This window comes from Gymnogyps californianus, chromosome 7 (genome assembly GCF_018139145.2).
Source record: "Gymnogyps californianus isolate 813 chromosome 7, ASM1813914v2, whole genome shotgun sequence".
NCBI lineage: Eukaryota > Metazoa > Chordata > Aves > Accipitriformes > Cathartidae > Gymnogyps > Gymnogyps californianus.
Window position 1 is genome coordinate 34,936,602 of NC_059477.1, and position 21,112 is coordinate 34,957,713.

General features: G+C 37.4%; 1 protein-coding gene across 3 annotated transcripts in view; it reads right to left on the reverse strand.

Annotated features, from left to right (window-relative positions):
* DPP10 (dipeptidyl peptidase like 10) overlaps positions 1 to 21,112 on the reverse strand; it is a 247,481-nt gene that overhangs the window by 63,188 nt on the left and 163,181 nt on the right. For all 3 annotated transcript variants that reach the window (XM_050899666.1, XM_050899668.1, XM_050899667.1), the window contains 2 exons: positions 19,598 to 19,650; positions 19,417 to 19,498 (listed from right to left, as the gene is read on the reverse strand). In XM_050899666.1, the coding sequence (XP_050755623.1) occupies positions 19,417 to 19,498; positions 19,598 to 19,650 (135 nt within the window). The remainder of the gene's footprint in view (positions 1 to 19,416; positions 19,499 to 19,597; positions 19,651 to 21,112) is intronic.

Sequence of the window (21,112 nt, forward strand, 5' to 3'; positions counted from 1 at the left end):
TCATTCACCTCTCGGAAATAAGGACTTGGGAGTTAAAATGTTGATTTCTGCAGCAAAATAGGCAGCAGAGTTGTAATAGGAGTGACAACATTATCGTGAGGGCTACTAGTATTGGCCTGAGAGGCTCTTTGCTTTGCTCTCTGTAAATCCAGGCTGTGGATTCAATTAAGCACAAGTACTTTGCGTAGCCACAAAAACCAATCTCCCATGTGACATTACTGCTAGAGCAATGCAGCCAAGAAAGACATTTCTAAAAGGCATACTCATTGTGAATTCTTCTTCCCAGTATAATATTTCTATGGTACAAATGTACCTCATACATAACTCTAAATATACTGAAATTTTAATAGCTTAACGCTTGAAATTAATTTTGTTCACAAGATTGTGAATAGATCTTCCTCGCTTTTGTCTAGCGTTTGCACATACAACACTGACCAGCAGCTCAGTGTCTTGCCTTCGTGTCCCTCTGAAATAGCCGCAACTAGAAGAAGCGTGCGCAACAACTATGGTTTTACCAGAGAGCAGTGAAGTGGGCTTTTTCTCCCCAGTTAGTTCTCGGCTCCCATTTGCCTGCTGTGGCCCCGACACCACTCCATGCTCCTCCTGCTGCAAGAGGTGGTGTCAAATGGGAAGTGACTTTAGGAGGAAAACAGACACTGGTTTTATTTTATGTGGATTATCACAAGCCCACCAACTAAGAGTAGAAATGGAACTATTCCTCAGCTGAAACATGCAAAAAATCCTACACCAGGCCCCAGAAGCAGAGGAAGTCCTTAAATATCATGGTGAAACTCTCCCCTCTCTGCAAAACACTGGAGTTCCTTTTATTTGGTTCATACATTTTTAGCCTTCTTGCTCAATTTAAACATTGCCACCAATGCTTTCTGGTGAAAACAGTATCTGTAGGAAACTCCTTACAATTGTACTTTATGCTACACTAAAATATATTTCCAAGCTTTTATTTCAAAAACACAAAGACTAGATGGAAATTTTTATCTTTTCAGATGGTGGCTGCTGCTGCTGCTTAGCTGCAGTACAGTAATACATAGAAGCTGAATTTATGAGCCACAATTTGGTCTTTAAAATTGAGTGAAAGAGCAAGAGGCTGGGAGAGAACTCAGACTACCACTTTTCCTACAACAGAGACTTAAACTCTCAAATACCGCAAGGCAGACAGCAAATCACAACACTGGGATAAGAATTATTGATCAAACAAAAAAATTATTGTTGGAGCAGAATCTTGCAAATACATGTGCCTAAAATCCTGACTCCAGTAAGTAAAACTAAACATGTGCCCAAAGGTTTCCAGGGTGGGGACTTCACATACTTCATCACTTTGTATATTGTGTTTTGGGCAATGTCACATAAACCAAAGAATTCCCTTGCTAGTCTATCTCCACTCAGGTATTTGGGAGCAAGTAAAAGTAAAAGGGCTTTTCTTAGTATACACTTGGGTCTAATTACTACATCATGAGTACTAAAATGTTGACTGTAACTACTCTATCTTCCAAAACTGCTAAAAGAGGAGATGCTAACTGTGTATCAGACAGGTATTCTCATGAATACATCAGTGGCTTTGTGCCCAAAATGCTTTCACAGCTTTCAGGCATGACGATAAGAAAATAAATTGAAAAAGGCACAAAGTGGAACCAAGCTATGCTATCTTATATGAAAATTATTATTACACTTTTTTTAACCTCTTCTTTTCACCACCTATTTCCCAGGTATTTTTAAAGTATTTGAAATTATTTTTTAGCTCAGACCCTTAGTTAGTAATGCTGTAAATGGGGATAAATATCAAAATCTATGGCCTTCAAAATTATTTGACTTTTTGTTTTCTCAGAGATTTTGCACAGCTAATCATATCAAGCCTTAAACCAAATGAAGAAAAAAACACAGCATTTCTTTAATTATTTCATTATTTTCCAATTAATGAAAAACATCTGCAAGAATGTTTTGGATTAGTGAGAGATTAATTCTTGATAATGATCACATTTATTTCAACTGACTGTGAAGAATTTGAGGCTCTGCTTGCTCTAATGTTCTACCTACAGCACTAATCCTTCTCCTTCTTCCCCATTTGTCAGCCTCTAAACTATTTTTTCATAAACCTTTTTCTAAATTAATTTCTTCCAAAACACTTATTTATTGTTTGCAACATGTTTCACAATTACATGATTGTATTTCAAGCTGAGGTCTTAAGCAGAGCACCCAGTCCGAGCAGTTAGTTCCAGATGGCAGGCAGCTGTGAAAACATAGAGACATCTAATCCCACAGCTGAACGGCAAACCCCGTGCCAATAGCTGGAGAGGCCCCCTGTGTGTCTTTAATCATTTCAAACACTACAGGCAGAGAAAAGCCACTAAATTACAGAAAAATACTCCACTTTTTCCCTTTAGGTGCTGCACTGAAGCCTTCTGCATGGGCATATTCAGCCTCAATCACTCCTCTGATTGCAGGGTAGCGTATCTGCAACAGTTCAAGCTTTTTATTCACCAGTTGGGCAGCAGCAGCAGTTTGCCTGGAGCTGTGTGGAGGTCACCACGCGATCGCTTACCTTGCACAGAAGCAGTGAGTGTGTGCGAAGCAGGGCTTTGAGCTCTCTACCAAAGCAGGGGCAGCTTCTCTACCAGAGGCTGCCAGCAGCGGGTTAGCCCTGGCAGTTGAGACAGAGTCACTATCAGATATTTGCACGTGTCTTAGAAATTCATCCAGACACCAACGTTGAGACTTGTACTTATATCCAAAAGCCCAGTTTTCTTCAGGTGGAAGAGAAATAGAGCTGCAGCCCTTGCTGACAAAACCTATCTCCTTCCCTGGAACCAGTCATCAGTCTCACTTGCAGAGAAAAGCTACCAAACTGAGAGGCAAATTTCTCTCAAACCTGACATTAAGGAGGTAGACTTAACAATCTAGTATTAGTCCTTTATCTAACTTACGCATGGATAAATGTATTTTTATATGAATATAATAAGGTAGCTTACCATGCAACAAGTTCTTAAAATAAGATTATACACACACTAACCGTATAGGTATAATGTATTGCCACTGCTGTTCCCCAATACGAGAGGGAACCATCTTGGGTCTAGAAGCAACATTACTCACTCATGTCATGCTTTGCCCAAGCTGAAGGTATGTCTCCCCACTCTGTAACACAACCAGGTACTTGTTGGCCTGTGTCACACTTCTTAGTGTAGTGTGGCCACAGTTTAAAAGCCATGAGAAGGTACAGCTGTCCTGTAAGGCACGTTTGCAGATCCCCAGTCTAATATTTCCACATTACCTGATGTGAAATGATAGCAGAAGTCACTAATAACTAACATATAAAACAGAAGAAAATTAGTTAGCACAGCCTTTAAAATTGTCTTGATATTTATCATAGGGAAAACTTTGACACCTATCCCATAATGGTTAATATATCAGGGACTTATTTTCCTAAATTAATGAGTGAATCTTTCTAATTAATCCTCCAGAGTTTGAGCACGGCAGTTTGACTTCCTGATTGATACCATCAGTACAAATACATTTTGCCATCAATAATAATAGAAATATGTAATGCAAACTGCAAGCGTCAGTGGGCTTTGCAACCACGATTTACCCTTACATAAGTTTTAACAGCTCCTGAAATTAACTTTTCAAGATAAAAAGCGAATACTCAGAATCCAGCATCTTGTCTTGAAGGAAAGAAATGGTGGAGCATGACTAATGGCATGCTTTGTCATTACGTGGATTCATCAGAACAAACACCTAGTTCAAGGAAGGTGCCAACCAAACTCTAAAGCTACTGAGCAGATACAGCTGGAAAGGAAACAAAGAAGGCACCTTATCAATACACCTTTGGTTAAAAAAAAATACCCATACAACAAGCACTGGTCTCTTCCTGTACAGGTGAGTGTCCTACCTGTGAACTGAGGAAATCATCAGATTCTTCCACAGACTCTCTGACCAACAAATATATAAATAACTATTCCAACTTGGAACAACTTCAGTGCTCCCACTTAATACCCTAGAGAACATGACAGTCTTCCTTACCTTTCACACAGGGAATATGAGCTACGACAAGACTAAGGAATTTCTGATTATGGCCAGAAGGAGACCTTTAGGCATTCAGGAAATGCTTCTGCTGCAGAACTCTGGCAGTTGCTAATGACAGCGCTAAAGACGTCGACCTAAAGCATCTTCAGGCAGCCCATCTCTGGCTATATTCCTGTGTGACCTTGGCAAGGACACACAGTTCGCCACTCTTTGGACTAGCACAGGTGTCTTCAGAGCCCAACGTTCTGCGTAACAGACCACTCAACTGCACTTTTTGCTCTATGCAGAGGGGTAAGTATTTTTACTGACACAGAAACAAGTGTCATCCTGTGCACCCATATAGATAGTCTGGCTAACCAGCTGACTCCACCATCATCATGGCTGATAGCTACATCTCAGCATAGGATCTATCAGACTTCTTCATTTCCTAAGCATAGAGCAAAATTCCATCCCTTCTTATTGTGAGACTGCCAGCTAATTAGTTGGATAATTAATTCTTCAAAAGCTTCAAGATGTTTCTCCATCTGGGCTCGCCTCTTACCATTTGTTCTGTCTCCTGTCTTACCATACATTAACCAGGGCCAAATCCAACTGCCCTTAGTTAGATCAGTCACTAAAATTTCCAGATGAAATATGTTTTCTTGCTAACAACTGTTAATATAAATAATATCAGCTATTCATTAGACAGAAGAAAGTCAAATAAAGAATACTTTCTTAGTCGCTCAGCAAATTTTGTACTTTGCTCTTCAGAGATCAAACCATGACTTCTCCAGTTTCAGGTACAATACTAAGTTGGCACAGCACTGTTTTGCAGTTTAACCTCATACTGGGAAGAGAAAGAAGATCCCATGACACACGCAGCAGCTCTATTTCTCCTAGTCCTGATTTAATATTGAAGCATGCGGTGGAAGAAAACACACAGCAATGGGGGAATCATAGAATAGAATCAAAGAATCATAGAATCGCTTAGGTTGGAAAAGACCCTTAAGATCGTGGAGTCCAACCGTTAACCTAGCACTGCCAAGTCCACCACTAAACCCTATCCCTAAGAATGAGAATAACTTGTTATGCTACCTAGACCACAGCTAAAGGAGTGCAATAGGTAAGTACAGTTTAAATAGCTTTCATATAGCCAGTTTAACCAGCACTTAACTAGCAGTTAAAACCCAGAGTCGAAGATACTGGCACAGAGCCCTCACACATAAATGTTATAAGGAAAAATTAGCTTGAAGCTAAATAGCTTGATCAAAACTTGCTTGGCGGTGTTTATACTGCATGATAATATGTATGCATACATATTTTATATATATCCAAAGAGTCAATATTCTTTTCTTGAACAACATGGTGTTTCATATGCAAAGTTCAGCACAAACAAGTGATCTTAAATAAACAAATAAGTGGTATCTTAAATGAAATAGTTCATTTTAAAATTATTTTGAAGTGATTTTTAGAAAAAAAAATGTGGTTTCAATTCCTACTGCTGTTTTCACCACAATTACGGAAAATGCAGATATCTATGCACTTCCTTTGATTTGTAAATAATATTGGAACTAACTTTGGATTACAGGAAGAAATTAAAATCAAACCCCTGCATCCACATGGAAACCATTTGGGTGCAATTTTTCAACACTTGCTGTCAACATAACAAGTTTGGTTTTCATTTAAGTACTTAACATATTTGTTAACCACTTTCTGGTTCACAGATCTGAAAAATTATACAAGTAGCTCCACTTCAGAAACTTACAATTAGTTTTCACCAATTTAAAAAATATTGCAAATCAGCCACAGTATTTGTCAATGCATTACCATTACAAATAAATACCTGGCTTGGCATCTTCTCTACCACTGTTCAGCATCCTCCAAAGCTCTGATAGATGCATTTTTTCTAATAGAGCCACTGATTACGTTATTCGTAGTCACAGTGTAATGTCTGTTCTCTTCTTCAAGTCCAAACTGAACAAACATTTTCTTGTCATCTATGATTTCACTTACTATACCCCTGGGACTTACAGACTTAAATTGAAATTGCCAGACCATTATTATACCCACTGCTATACAAGATGAGTACCCCTTTCTGCCCTTTTCCCTCGCCAAAATCTCATTTAGTTGAAGCAGCTTCCCACTGAAGAACAAGGTGTACTTAAGATTACGTGTTTTGTGTGTCAACGCAACAACAGTATAACTGCTATTTTCTTTTTTCCTCTCACAGAAAAAAAATGCTCATTTTGGGAAGAAAACGCTTTCTAACATCATCCAGAACTGGACATACAGTGTTATATAGGAACAGTTGTTTATTATACCCAGTTAGAAGTTCCATGAGGGCAATCCAAACCTCCTGATCCGTATCAAAGCTCCTCTATGGCCAAGAGCCACAGGGCACATGCTGCAGTGAGCCACAGAAACCCTTCAGGTCTCTATTTGGTTGCAGGAAAGAGGTGGCTTTTCCTGTGTTCTGTGATGAACTGGTGTTGTGATGCCATTTGGCTTGTTTCTACCTACAGCTTGAGACTCAACACCCATCTTCACCATAACTCTACTGAAGAAAGTAATGGCACAGGGGTCACTCAAACTGCTCATGGGTTGCATGCATGGTAAGGAAGATGGGTACACCACCAGTCTTCCTGTGACAATGCTCTATACATGGGTGTTTCCAAGTTAGGTGTCGATGTACTGTTCCATACATGTGAAAGTGAGATCCGTTGTATACAAAATCACATGGACAAACCAGATTTCTAGGGGGTACTTTGCACATGCTTGAAAACTAGCAAGATAAAGGGTCAGTATCTGCCATTCTTGCCCACGGTAATAAGCTGTGGAAGAAGCTCCATGGTAATGAACTGGGACACTCACTCATTGAGAGGCAAGTAAAATGCAAGGTCGCAAACTATTACCCCAAACAGTTATAATGCATTTCACTGGTGCGACTGATTATTCTGCTGATGTCTTTCGTACAGGTCCTGCAGCGGTCTCCAGAACCAAAGAGAATTACTGTATTTTGGATAATATAAAACACAGGAAAGTGGCTCATAAAGCTTTTATAAGTGTGAATTTTGGATGGTTAGAGTATTCATTAGTGACTTCGTCAGTTACAATTATGCAGACTTTTTCCAAAATCCTTTTTTTTTTTTCATATCTTACAAGTTTTCTACGTACGTTACAGGATGACAATCCAAAGGAAAGTTTTATGGAATTGTATTGTAAAGCAGCTTTATGTTATATCCCTTTCCTCTACATTATATCTGTAGTCTATTTAGATTGTGAGCTCCCATGGACAGGGATTGCAGGCTAAAATGTCCGATACAGTTTGCAACACAGCTGCTTTGCGAGTCTCCAGTAGTGCAGAATGGCTCTGATCTCCTCTCTGCAGATTTTTTTCTTTTGCAGGTCAATCTATGCTGGTATAAAATTTTCAGAGCTGTTCAGTTCTGACTTGGTCCAGCTCTTACCCCATAGTTCCATGTGCACCACAGACCACTAAATTATGCAGATACTGGACACAGCAGGTACCATCAGCTACCTAAGCAAAGCATGGCAGTAGACAAAAATCTACCTTTATATGGTCTATGTTTCAAAACCATCAAACACATTGCAAATGAGGCAGAAAACAAATAATAGATAATAACAAAATGATTATAATTGTAAGCAATAATAACTATATTCACTCTTAAAGGTACCAATTTTCTAAAGATTGTGATTGACCCAGACAGAAATTTTCTCAGAGGAAGCTTTCAAACCTTTTGGTTATGTTGTAATTAAGGCAGAGGGGAAGTAGCTGTTGATCAGTATGAAACATGGAGACCTCAAAACACATACATTCCAATGTCATATACCGCGGGGTTTTTTTGTCATTTACAATATGTTAATTTTATTTTTGCAGTCATCAAGCTGCCAGACATAGCATGAACAACAGAACACGGAAGCAACACTTTTCTGCTGTCTAGATTAATGCCACTGCATCACAGTAATGTGTTAGCACAATCGTTCCTGAACAACTGCAAACAATCTACAAGGCTATTATATTTAATTGCTATTTAGATAGTTTATAAATCTACTGTAAACAATAATGAGGATGCACTCATAATGCAGCTATAAGATTAGTTACTAATGCCATGAAACAAACCAGGCCATGAACTCACATAGTATCAGCAACTCCATGATAACTCAGATGTTTATGTCCTTGATTTCCAATAAAAGTGAGGAAGCGTTGCCCTCTTTTGTTTAGACACACATTAATTATGTTGCCTTTCCAATGATACTGGATCATGATGTTCACTGAATTCACACAGTGCCTAATCCCATGATAACTTACTCATGAGTGCAAACATTGTGCTATATGTTATATAAACAAAATCACATATATATGAACTACGACCTATGCAAAAAGCTACTTAATAAATCTTTGTGATTGCACAGAAGATTACAGTACAACTGCCTTGCCCCCACGCTGATAGTCTGGATCTACTGCTTCCTCCCCGTGGAGCTGCCTGAAGCACTATGCTGGCTGCAGCACTGTGCAAAATGTCTTTGAGGGATTGGACTGCTCAGCCCTTTGGTCTTCGTCTGTGTAAGTGATGTGTATAACAGACTTATCTATAAACAGTGTATGCTCAGGAACTCACACTCCTTGTTCCTCGCATTTACTGATAGCTTCTGACTAATGAACCAGCATGGAAGAGCGTGGACAGAAATGTCACTCTTACATGCCTGTGTTGCTCCTACAGACTTATAAGAAAATCATAACCTGCCCTTACCATAAAATCTTTTAAAATGATCTCTGATATTTCGAAGGCTCATCTCACACTGATATCAAGCATGCTATTATGCCCAGACTGATCAATCTGCAACAGAAGCTAAAATGAAAAATTTTCAACCTATTTACTCCGGAAGAAAAAAGCCAATGTTGGGAGATGGGAAAATATCGAAGATAACTGTCTGGACTGGGTGCCAGAAGGAGGAATTTTCTCTGTTTTCTTTGACAAAATGTAAGAAAGTAGCAACTTAACGGCAAGGACCAAAGTAAAAAAAGAGAATTGAAAGTGCTGTGTTATAAAGTCGTATTTACATTTTCTACTATTCTTACGGTGGTATATGATCCCTGAGAACTTTGTACATTATTCAAATGCGAAGCAGAGCACAATTCCTCTGAGCACCTTCTACGTAAGAAACCCAAGCAGGGTTTAACACAAAGCTTTGTCCTTTCAGCTACTATTGCTGACCCAGCCTATCTTGTCATGGTACATGTGCCTTCATCTCCCCACTGTGCACAGTGTTCAAGTTGCCAGTTGTCTTTATGATGGGCTAACATTTTAGTGGATGACATCTACCTGTAAAAACTCCACGGCCATTTACCACTTCACTCAGATAGGGCATTCAATGCAAGAAAGCCAGTTTGACTTAAAATATCTCACTGGAATGAGACAAATAGGAATAAGAAAATTCTGACTAACTCTTATAATAGCATTTCTGTTTAGGATAGTTTAGAGTCTGTGAAGCATCACTTGAAAATAACTATTTGCTTTCTTTCCACACAAAACTTCTCTCTTCTATTTCTGTAGATGCACTGGCACCTGCCATAAACGGTGAAGTAAAAATATGCAGTGTTCTGCAATACCATCTATATGACCAATATCTATTAGTCACTACTGATCAAGCCCTGCTCATATATATAACACATTTATATGAGCACATGAATACTATTAGTGTATTACTTCTTCACCACACCCTAGCCCCCAACTAAAGTGATAAATACTTTGATCTGCACAGGTTTTTGTTCTCCTCATTAATGCTGTTTCCACCAGCTTAAAACAGACCTTTCTAATACCAGTTTGTTTCCACAAAAGTAAGCGTTTTAAGTGTTGACTGATTGCTGGGTCCTTCAGCCTTCTTTCCTCCCTGTCATCAATGCTTTGTTTTCTCTTACAAATCATCAGTATACCTGACTTTTTAATCCTTATTCTCCAGGGCTGTCCTGGCCTTGAAGCTGTCAGTGAATATACACTCCTGTCCTGGTTTCGGCTGGGATAGAGTTAACTCTCTTTTTAGTAGCTGGTACAGTGCTGGGTTTTGGATTTAGTGTGAGAATGATGTTGATAACACTCTGATGTTTTAGTTGTTGCTAAGTAGTGTTTTATCTTAAGCCAAGGACTTTTCAGTTTCCCATGCTCTGCCAGCAAGCAGGTGTGCAAGAAGCTGGGAGGGAGCAGAGCCGGGGCAGCTGACCTGAACTAGCCAAAGGGATATTCCATACCATGGAACGTCATGCCCAGTATATAAACTGGGGGGAGTTGGCCTGGAGGGGCGGACCGCTGCTCGGGAACTAACTGGGCATCGGTCAGTGGGTGGTGAGCAATTGCATTGTGCATCACTGGTTTTTTCCTTCCCCCCCTCCTTTTTTTGTTGCATTCCTTTTCATTACTATTATTATTATGTTTCATTATTACTATTGTTAGTATTATATTTTACTTTAGTTATTAAACTGTTCTTATCTCAACCCACAAGTTTTACTTTTTTTTTCCTTTGTTTTCCTCCTCCTCACCCCACTGGGAGGGGGAGGGGGAAGCGGCTGCGTGGTGCTGAGTTGCTGACTGGGGTTAAACCACGACAACTCCCCACAATTACACATCTGCAAGCAGTCCTCTGCATTTCACTGTCTGGTTCAGGCTGAGTCAACATGAAAGCCTAAGTCACTTGAACACAGTGCGGCAGGAGTTTAATCTGCTCTGATCCTTCAGCACAAACACAGTGGGGAAGTCATAACCCCATTGTAGGAGAAAAAAAACATGCAAGGACATTTATGGGTTGGTGATGATGGAATTTAATGTCTCTTTTTCAAGAAGGACTTGGCTAAAATAGAGAGAAAGAGCCTACAAGAGCATTGGACATGCCCAAAGCTGTGTGGTCATAATCCATTTTTTTTTTCTGCTCATCACAGCTGGCTTGCTGATAGAGATTCAACAGGGAGTCATGACACCATCATCCATGAAGTATATACAGCTTTTACTTTTTTTTTTTTTTAAACTAATAACAAGGACCATCTACTCCATCTTTACCCATATGCAATGGGTAAGATTCTGGTTGACTGACGTAAAGGGCCCATTGACCTAAACTGGGCCAGGATGTCCTATATTGACCACTGGAACAACTGAACTAACTTTCAAGGACACATACCATAAGGGAAAAAGCAGATTCAACCCTGCTGAAGAGGGGAGTCACTGTCACTTCCACTGACAGAAACCTGTCTATATTTTTGATGGACGTAGTGTGCCAAATGAGAAAATAAATGTTAACATACAGCAAACAGAACCTATCAATAGAAGAGCCAGAGGAACCTTGTCACACAGCAAGAGTTCAGGGGGTTTTGCTGCCAAGTTGGTTTTATCCCTTTCGCTTGTTCCTAGCTGAACTCTGTAGGCACTGGTACCACCACAGAGACTCAGAAGTCTTTTGCAAGTCTTCTGCAAAAATTTTACAAAAGATAAATAAAACCTGTGTTTACCATCGGCTAAAACAACCTCTGGCTTAGAACCTGAACCACAAAGGCATTAGAAGTGTCAGTTCTTCATACTCTTCTGTTTTGACATTTTGGTGCCTTACCATAGTGAATTTTCCCCTTCCTTTTCCCTAGGTGGTAAGGACGTAGTAAGAGAGAATATAATATATCTGTTTTTCTTATCTCACAGATAAAACTGACATTTACATTACATTACCAAAAGATGAACACAGGCATATTTTCCACCCCTTCCTGTGTTATATCATACCTTTTTTTTTTATATCAAATATGAAGTGACTAAGTGATTATATGATTCATGGATATAGGTAAGCCTGCAATGTTTTTGGGCAGGATTTTGGAGTTATATGAAAATACAGTCCATAATAAAACTTGTTACCTAATCTTTCCCAACTCTGATTTAGCGAAATGTTCAATCAGATTTTGACTTCTCTTCTCATTGACTGTGTATTTAGTTTTTATGGGTGGCTATTTCTAAAGAATATTAGACTTCTGAAGTATAATTTTCTTGTTTCTGCATTACATAAAGCTACGCAATTTTCACACAAGAAGCACAGCAGTCCTATTTTATGAGCCATTGGACTTGCAGTTAATATTAGCTAACAGACGGAAGTGTGAATATTCAGATATGCTTTGTTACACATACACATGTTGAACAACATGATAGTCTAGGTGAGAGGCACGTATTGCTATTTTCATCACTCCCTGCAGGCTGCTGCACAGAAAAGTCCTGATGATTGCTCCCGTCAAACGTGTGTCTATGCTTGTTTGCATGTGTCTTTGTGGGACTGTGTGTAAATATATATACACACACACAAGTATCTATGCGAAAAAATAATTTGCTTTCTAGCACAATGATATGTCAAATTTCCAATATACTTGCTTACGAAAGAGTTATTGATATGAGACTGGATAGAAAAGTGCACTACCTGTGTGCACAGCTTACATACTGATTCAAATATTAGCTGCATGCTAGAGCAGTGATAATAGAACAAGAATCAGGGAAAGGGGAAAGGAAACATCTTTTATCTCCCCTCTCAATTTAGTCACGATAAAGCTGCTGGGCCTTTTATTGTTCCACATGAAAAACAGTAGTAGAGGAATAATGCTCCTATAAAACATATGACTTTCTCATTATTTCTTCACATCTTTCAGATACAGCCAGGTAGCTATTCTCACAAAGGGCTAGCAATATCTAATCCTTAAAAGTTAATATTTTTAAGTTACCTTTGATACCAGGACACATTCACTGCATTTCACTAAGCAAAATGATGAAGCAACTTCTTCTATGCTTAACTTAGCCTTGCTTCCATTTATAAATGTTCCTGCTCTCTAGAGCTCACAAAACTTTTATTGAATATATCTAACCTTGATATGTAAAAATGTATTTTTCTCTGTTTTCTAAAACTGCCTGCGTTTTCTGGCTGCATTCTTCATTCCCCTTTTCTGAGATGGAGAAAACTGCTTTTGTATTGCGTATCACTTTTGAAACTAGAGAACATGCATTTAATGCTTATCTTCTCCTCCAATTTCATCTATATTTAAGTGGAGTAGGCACCTAGAAATTAATAATTGAAAATGGAAATTAGTTCAGTAGAATACCTTCAGAGAAACTAATAATTTAATTTTTTCTTTGAAGAATAGTTTGAATTAAATTATTTAGATGGAAAGGCAAAAACCATTGACACTTTACAATGCTAGTTTGAGAAATTCAAGAGGAAATCCAATGTGTAGCAGCAGCTTAGGAGGAATATAGTTTTATCTAAGACTTTTAGGTAACTCTAATTCTTACGTGAAGAAAAAGATCATATTGCCCATGCTCACTGTGACCCTGATAAAAAGCAGTTCTTGTATCAAAAATAAAGCAACAGAAAGCTTTTGCAAGTATGCTAGTAAGCAGCTTTCATATAATTCCATAACAGGATCTGACCATTTAGCACATTTCATCTAACACAAAAAAACCCCACAACCCAGAATGCCCAGTCTTGCAAAATAATACACAATCTAACTTTAGCTGCTGGTCAGAAGTTACTATTAAAACAGGCTTTTTGTGTGCCTTTTTTCTGTAAATATTTTCACTTTTTAGTTCAAATCCTCAGCCTCTGACATAGTTAAGTTTCCCAGCTGGAATCTAGAAATGTAACAAAAACATTTGGAAGAGAAAATAAAAAAGCGTTAGTAGCCTCTTTAATTTCTCATTGCCTTCAGAAAGACATGACTTCAGCATTTGCCAGAATTATGGTCAAATCCCTTAAAGACTCAACTAGGTGGGTGATGCTCAACCCTTTCTTCATAGAAACATCCTCAGCAAGACAAAGGATCTCCAAATATGCTTTGAAGTACAGAAGTTCTGTACAGAACACCTCATACATTTTAAATAAGAAATCACACCTGAGGTTAATGTCACATTAAAATGTTCTTGTTTATTTCTGGTTTTCAGAATAAATTCCAGCAGACATTTTCCTCTCAGTTTTACTGCCATTTGCCTCATTAGCATCATCATTAAAAGGGAAGATGAAATAAAGCCTTGACATTTCCATATGTGATTTTAAGTTACTCATATAAAAATACAGCAAGTCAAAAGAGCAAAAGACTTTGAAAATAAAAACAGCAGATTAAATATATTTATTTAGGACTTACTTCATTAGCATTAATTAAACTTCTACTTGGCTCATGAACCCTGAAAGATCTTTTCTTCTTCATTTGCAAATGGAAGTGTTTTTGCCAGGAGGGGGTGCCAAGTACCCACAGCATTAATTATGCAAAAAGAAAACACATGGCATATATTTTACAGAAAGATAAGTTACCAATTTTTATAGTAGTTGTACTTTGAACCTTGATAGAGCAAATAGTAAATGAAGCTTTCAGCAACTAATGGCTGTTAAAGCATCTGTTGAGCAAGGTATGTGTCTAGCATATTCCTGCTAATTTCTCATTTACTAAAATTAGTCTACTGCTTATCTGGGTACTTGGCAAATAATATAACATCAAAGAACTTTTCTGCTGCAGTATTTCTATTATCTAAAACAGTATTTGAAAGCCACAGGAAAAAAGCTAAAATTTTGAAGAGAAGGCCATTGTAAGGAAATCTCATGTTAATACAGCAATTCAACAGTCTGACAGATATTTGCATTTCTGTGGGGCAATAGGTGTTGATGGGGAGGGAAGGCAAAACGAACCTCCAAACAAGACAACCAGGATAAAAGTGACCGACCACAAAGCAGAGGTGTAAAGAGTTCTTGAACTGGTACATTTATTAATAACAATTAAAGCAGATTTTGCTCTGTTTTGTCTCTGGGTTTCTGTTTGTATGCTTGTTTTTAGGTAGTTTTAATATAAGATTATGTCCTTTTTCACTGGACTTTTTCTTTTTTTTCATTCTTTTTGTAAAAGCTTCAGCTTCTAAGCCCTGTTATCTGTGAGTACCCTGTTCCATTTTTTAGAACAAGAGGGCAATTTCTTGTTTTCTAATATTTAAAATATTTTCTAAAAATTGATGAGAGCATCCTGAATCCACAATTCAGCTACAGTTAACAAATTGTTCTTGTGTATACAGGATAACAGGTAATTCTACACAATGATGACCTAAATTACATCAAAGCATAGTAAAAGCTCATCTTCAGCCCTACCATTTGATAATGCTATGTTTTGTTTATGGCATCAAATTTTGACAAAGAAAACCATCAAGCTTCTACAAAATTATCTTTTTAGTATTCTGGATAGCTTTACTATTTCCTTGATTTCTGCTTTGTTAAAATATGCATTTATTTATGCATAGACATTCATACATAAGTCAATCGATCATTATTTATGCTGATCCATTCAAATATATAACTCAAGCTCCCTTCAAAAACACTTAATATATCAAAAGAAAAATGAGCTCAATGCAATAAATAACATAAAATACCTATTATAAATACAAAGGCAAAGTGACTTGCATGGATATATGTTCATAGAATAAAGTGAAAATAAAGTATTATATACAAAATAAACAACATGTTACCACCCAGGCAGAAGAAGCTTTATGTAAAACTTTTAAGAAAAAGCTAGGTCAAACTGAACAACTTCTGACCACATTTCACTGGGAGCTACTTGAAGTAATCCATCTGATAACTAATCCAAAGAACTATCCGTATTGCAAGAAGCACTGCAGAGAAACACTACATCTTTCATAGAAAACTCTGCATACACTGGAGACCAGAGGTCAGTTTTTATATTCAGGCTTCTACTGTGATACATCTCCACAGATAGATCGAGACAGAAAGGGCTGTCTCCCCTGTGTCAGACACAAGCCAGGTCCAGCACAGAAACATGAGAACCTTTGCTACCAACTATTGGAGAAGATAAGGCCAAAGAGGAGAAAACATTGGATAAAAATTGGGTATTTCAACACCAGAGGCCCTTTAAACCCCCCCAAAGCATTCTCCTCCTCAGTAAAGACTTCCTACCAGGTACGGGATATCTCTTTCTCAGACATACATTGAGGTCTCTAATCAAGTAAACTGGAGGCAGAAAAATGTTGATGAAACCAATTAGGTATCTAATCGTGTTAGTTTGTTTTCCCTGGAAATACTTAATGCTGCGGTAATGGATTCTATAGAGGCGAGGTAAAGAGATAATCAACTGATCTCTTTCAAAATTTTAATCAAATATGAGCAAATATGAGAAATATTTAGCAAATACATAAACAGCTCCCTAACGTACTAAGACACACAGAAATGGTATTTTAGATCTGGCACAGTTCTAACACAGTTAAAAGACAGCAATTTAAAGAGTGTGACCTTGAAAACAGTTCTCAAAAATAACAGCTATGTGACCTTAAAATACATTAATTCATTAGATAAAAGTTTCTTTTCCCCAACGGCAAACATTTTCAATTTCACTACCAAAATGTCATGACTCAAACCGCAGATGTTTCTCTGAGCTTTTCTCTTAATCTTTACAAAATCCTCTACTCTAGGTAAATAGCAAAAAACTGAAATAACTTGCAACCACAGTGGTAGCTTCAAAACAATGGTATTATGGCCGAGTCATCTGGTATCTGATATCTGATACAAACCTAACTCTGTTGTTCTTCACTAGCCACATGCGGCCTGCTGTCCCATTAGACAGCCCTAGAAATTATTCATAACAGTAGACAACTTAGACTGATGCATGATTTTCAGAAGGATGTAAAGTATTACTGTTATACTTGATTCCACTGCAGCCATATTCCCTCCTCTGTGCAATAAGCAGTTCCTGGCTTCATACAAATTTTCCTGCTCAAACATTTAATTTCTTTTTTTTTTTCTCTTCATCTTCTTATATTATCTATTTGAAACTCTTGACAATTCTGGCTCATTTGAAGAACTCAAGATTCCTGTGTAGGCTACATTGTTACTTAGGTCTTCTGCAGAACTAAGGATTGGAAACACCTTATTTTACACTATAGCCTATTTACTGAAAATAGTTGATCCAAGTCCATGTGTTATCCCCCATCACTTGGATTTAATACAGGACCTTCCAAATAGTTATAGCGTGACGTTAGGATCTTTGGCTCAGTCAGACATACCCATGCCTTATGTTTCACATCTTGTGCTAATTTTGCTGACCAGTCATGGCTATAGTATTGCTGTTCTCTTCTGCACTGCACCTGGAAGGGTGCTATTCCTCTTCATTTTAGAGATCTACATATACTTTGTTTATGTGATGGCCACAGGGTATGTGTCATAGGTCTTTCTGGATGAAATTTTTGTATATAAAGTTAATTTGTTCTCTGCTTGTTCTTCAGTTGTAATGAATGGCTCTTGGAGATTACTCAGGTTAATACGCTATGATTATTTTGTTTGGAGTATGTATTCCACTGCTTGTTTTACTTATTATGAATTATTACGATTTCCATATTATATGGAAAAGACACATAAGTATTGTTCAGGAATGGACTTTGGTAAACCAATCGCAGTGTGTTTGGCAACATGGATCCGTGAGACTGCATCTTTGTTTGAACCCAGATATGTGCTACCGATAGCTACTGCTGACGGATTACCATGCTTTAGATCTCTCCCTTTACAACTTCCTCTTCACCCAGTTTCACTGCTGATTGCTTCCTGTACTATCTCTATTCAAAACTCACTGATAAAGTGTTTTTTCTAATGACAAATTTTACAACTGAGAACATTATGGCAATGTGTCCTCAGTCACACATCTTTTCTCTGCCTAACCTGTTCTGCTGGAATGATGTCTACTGGCCTGTTTCTGCTAGAGGCAGCTGTTCCTTTGGACAGTAGCAACAACCATTATTCACAACAGTCTGTCTTCATTCATGCTCCTTCTACATTTTTGGCTTGCTGCTGAAGTGGGAGGGTAATGTGGCAAGGCACTTCCGTCACTTTAGAAACCTCCTTTTACCACATAAACAGCTTCAAGAGGACATCCTTCTTACTGGTAATTCTTATGGAAGTGACCTTCACTATACTGTCATTGCAGGTGTACATCTATATGACAACCCTTGGTATCATTCAGAGCGCACAGAAGATTTTGTGTTTTAATCAATGTTATTATTTCCTAATTCTGCAGACCATATGGCACCATAAAGCCCACAGTAGAGCAGACATTTTTAAAGCATGACATTAACTTTACTAGGAACATTAACAAAGTTGAGTAATGTTATCTTCACTGAAGTATGAATTATGCCAATGCTTTCAAATTTGGATGATTAAGGTTGTACCTAAAATGACCACCTATCTTTTTGCAGTTCTGAGACTTAATAGGAGTCCACTTGTGCCCATATCTGAAAGTATTGATACATATTTCCAGAATGACAATCTAGGCAAAACTGATGAAGATAGTATTATTCCGATTTATTATTTTTCAGAAGTTTACAATTGGTAAGTTTGCCCCTGTTCTTAAGATACTTCTCAGGAAAAAAAAAAATCATTTCTCAGTAATCACTGCATGTAATTTTAATTGTACTTTAGATTACTAATCAGAGATACAGCACAAACAAATCTTATGACCTGCAATTTAATTTAAAATATTTTTAAATTCTGTTCAGTTTTGCAAAGGCATCACCTTTCTGCTACAACCTACATAGGTTGCCACGTTCCTTAATACTGTCTGGTAAATAATCTATGTATTTGTTACCATCAATTGTGTCACCATGCTCTCATTATTAAGAAATTAATGTGCTTAATTATTAAAACATACCAAGCATGTTCCAATTACTTTTTCCTTCCTGCCTCCACTTCCTTAATGCAATACTTTCTAACCAGAAACATTTTTTACACTTTTTGGTCATGATGATCATGGATGATTTATGTTCATAAAAAATGACAAAACTTTTGGTAGAAAACAATATATGAAACAGCATTTCTGGTTTTATTATTATGAATTCAATGTAGCACAACTGACCTTGGCAGTAATTTTCACACTGAAATGAAAACAACACTTTTCATTGAATCCATCACATCCACTTTTGGATGTTAAGCTTTTGCTTTTGCCCACAGTTTGCCTTGATTTTGCACTTGAAAACTTCTCTTCACCTTCAATTTTCCTTCTCTCATAGTAGTAGCCATAAAAATGGTTATTCTGAAAATTACTTGAGTGCATATTTAGATGAAGATGTGATTCTTTCACTAATTGTACAATTAAAGATGTGATTCTTTCAACAATTGTATAATTTGCTTATTGGGATTAGACTGGAAAAACATGTTTACATGTTTATAATAAAAATAAATAAATAAATAGATCTCCTAAAAGCTATAACAGGACCATACTAGCATCATGCAGAAACATAACAAAACTTATCTTAAGGCTTTTCTTTTTTTTTTTTTTACTTCAGTCTGTCTGGAGTAAATACATTATTAAACTGTAGCATTTCTAATGACTGTGCTTACCAGTTGCTGTCCTTGGACGCCCCAGGCTGCATACTGTAAAACTGAATCCTCTACTTCTGGAGGGTTTAACTCCCAAACTTCCCTTGAAAAAATGTAAACATTTTTACTTGAACACACTGGCATCACCTTATGTATAGAACCACTGACAATGACATCGTATTGAAAAAACAATGTGACCTACCTTGTGTGTATGTTATAAATCACATATGAAGCTGTATAAGAATAATGAAAAACCTGTGACAAAAAAAGAAAGCATAAAAATTACAAAAACAAATACTGGATTAAATACAGACTACTATTATGATAGTCACAGTCTGTCAATCCCTGTAAACACTGGTAACTTTATTACTGAAAGAAAGATTTTACTGAATTAATTATAACCAATAGACTTGAACCAGGGTTTGAATGCTGTATGAAGGACACAGATACTCATCTATTAATTTGACGAGACACTTAACCTGTACAACAACTGCATAGAAGAGGTCCCAATCAGAAAAATCTGCTTTCCTGTTTAACAAAAGGACTTAAAAAACCAAAACAAAACCAACAAGAACATACATTAGGAAAATAAATCACTCTTTCCTGTATTTCTTCATCAAGTTATGATTGTACGGGCATCACAGTTATTCTGCTTGAAATGCAGACAGATACAGTTTCATATGATATTGTTCTGACCACCTGCTATGTACAGCCTGAAAGATGTTCTGGCCTATGGCTCACGGAACAGAATAGAAAAACTGAGTGCTTACTGGGGCTCTGTTTGGTGTGGCTTTCCTTAAATGTGTTTTGGTCTGATTTTGACTGACTTTCTTTGAAATTCAGGGAAAGTTTGTTTTATCTGAGAATTTTCGTATGCAACATTTTGGGTAAAACAAAGAGCTATGTGTCAGTAAACCTTCTGAATTCATCAGGAAGTTACCAGCGACTTCTGGTCTCAGAAACCCCAGGATTCTCTGGATGGGAGAGAAAAGAAAACCTAATGTACATTCTTATGCTGCTGTCTTTATTTGTTGAAAATTTTGTTGAAGTCAACTGAAATCAACAGAATTGTCATTTAAGTGCAAAATATCAAGGCCTAATGTATGTGGACCCAGAAGATCCACGGTGGGGAACAGCATGGTACAGTGTATAATGTGATGTACCACCACACCGAACAGCTAAAATCAAAGCAAACTACTACACGTTTTCTCTAAAGTCAAACATTAGTCTATATACATATACATATAGTGAATAACAGACATTTTGCTGTCTTCCAGGCTCAAGTGACTGGTTTTAACCTAGCTCATTTTTTTACCACTATGTCTCGCATTATGAAAATCGCATAATTCCATAGTATGAATTAGTTTTATTATGAATTGAAATTGCTTCATGGTCTTGGAATATAAAATGTATTTGTGACTAATTATTACTGTACTAAGAGAAACTCTTCTTTTTAATGTAAACTACTGTCAGAAAGAAACATAGGGTGACATCCACTAGACTTACTGTAGCTTCACATCTCTAGAGTTACAGTATCTCTGCTTGGCACATGAAGGACTTATTTCTGGACAGTGTCAGGCTAGTTCCAGTTAGACGGAAACAGATACAGCTGTAAAGCCGAAACCTTGATATAGATATATGTGTTGGGAACTCTTTAGTTTATATTATCTGCACCAGGAATCTTTCAGTATCTCCTCCAAAGAGAAGAGACAAAGGA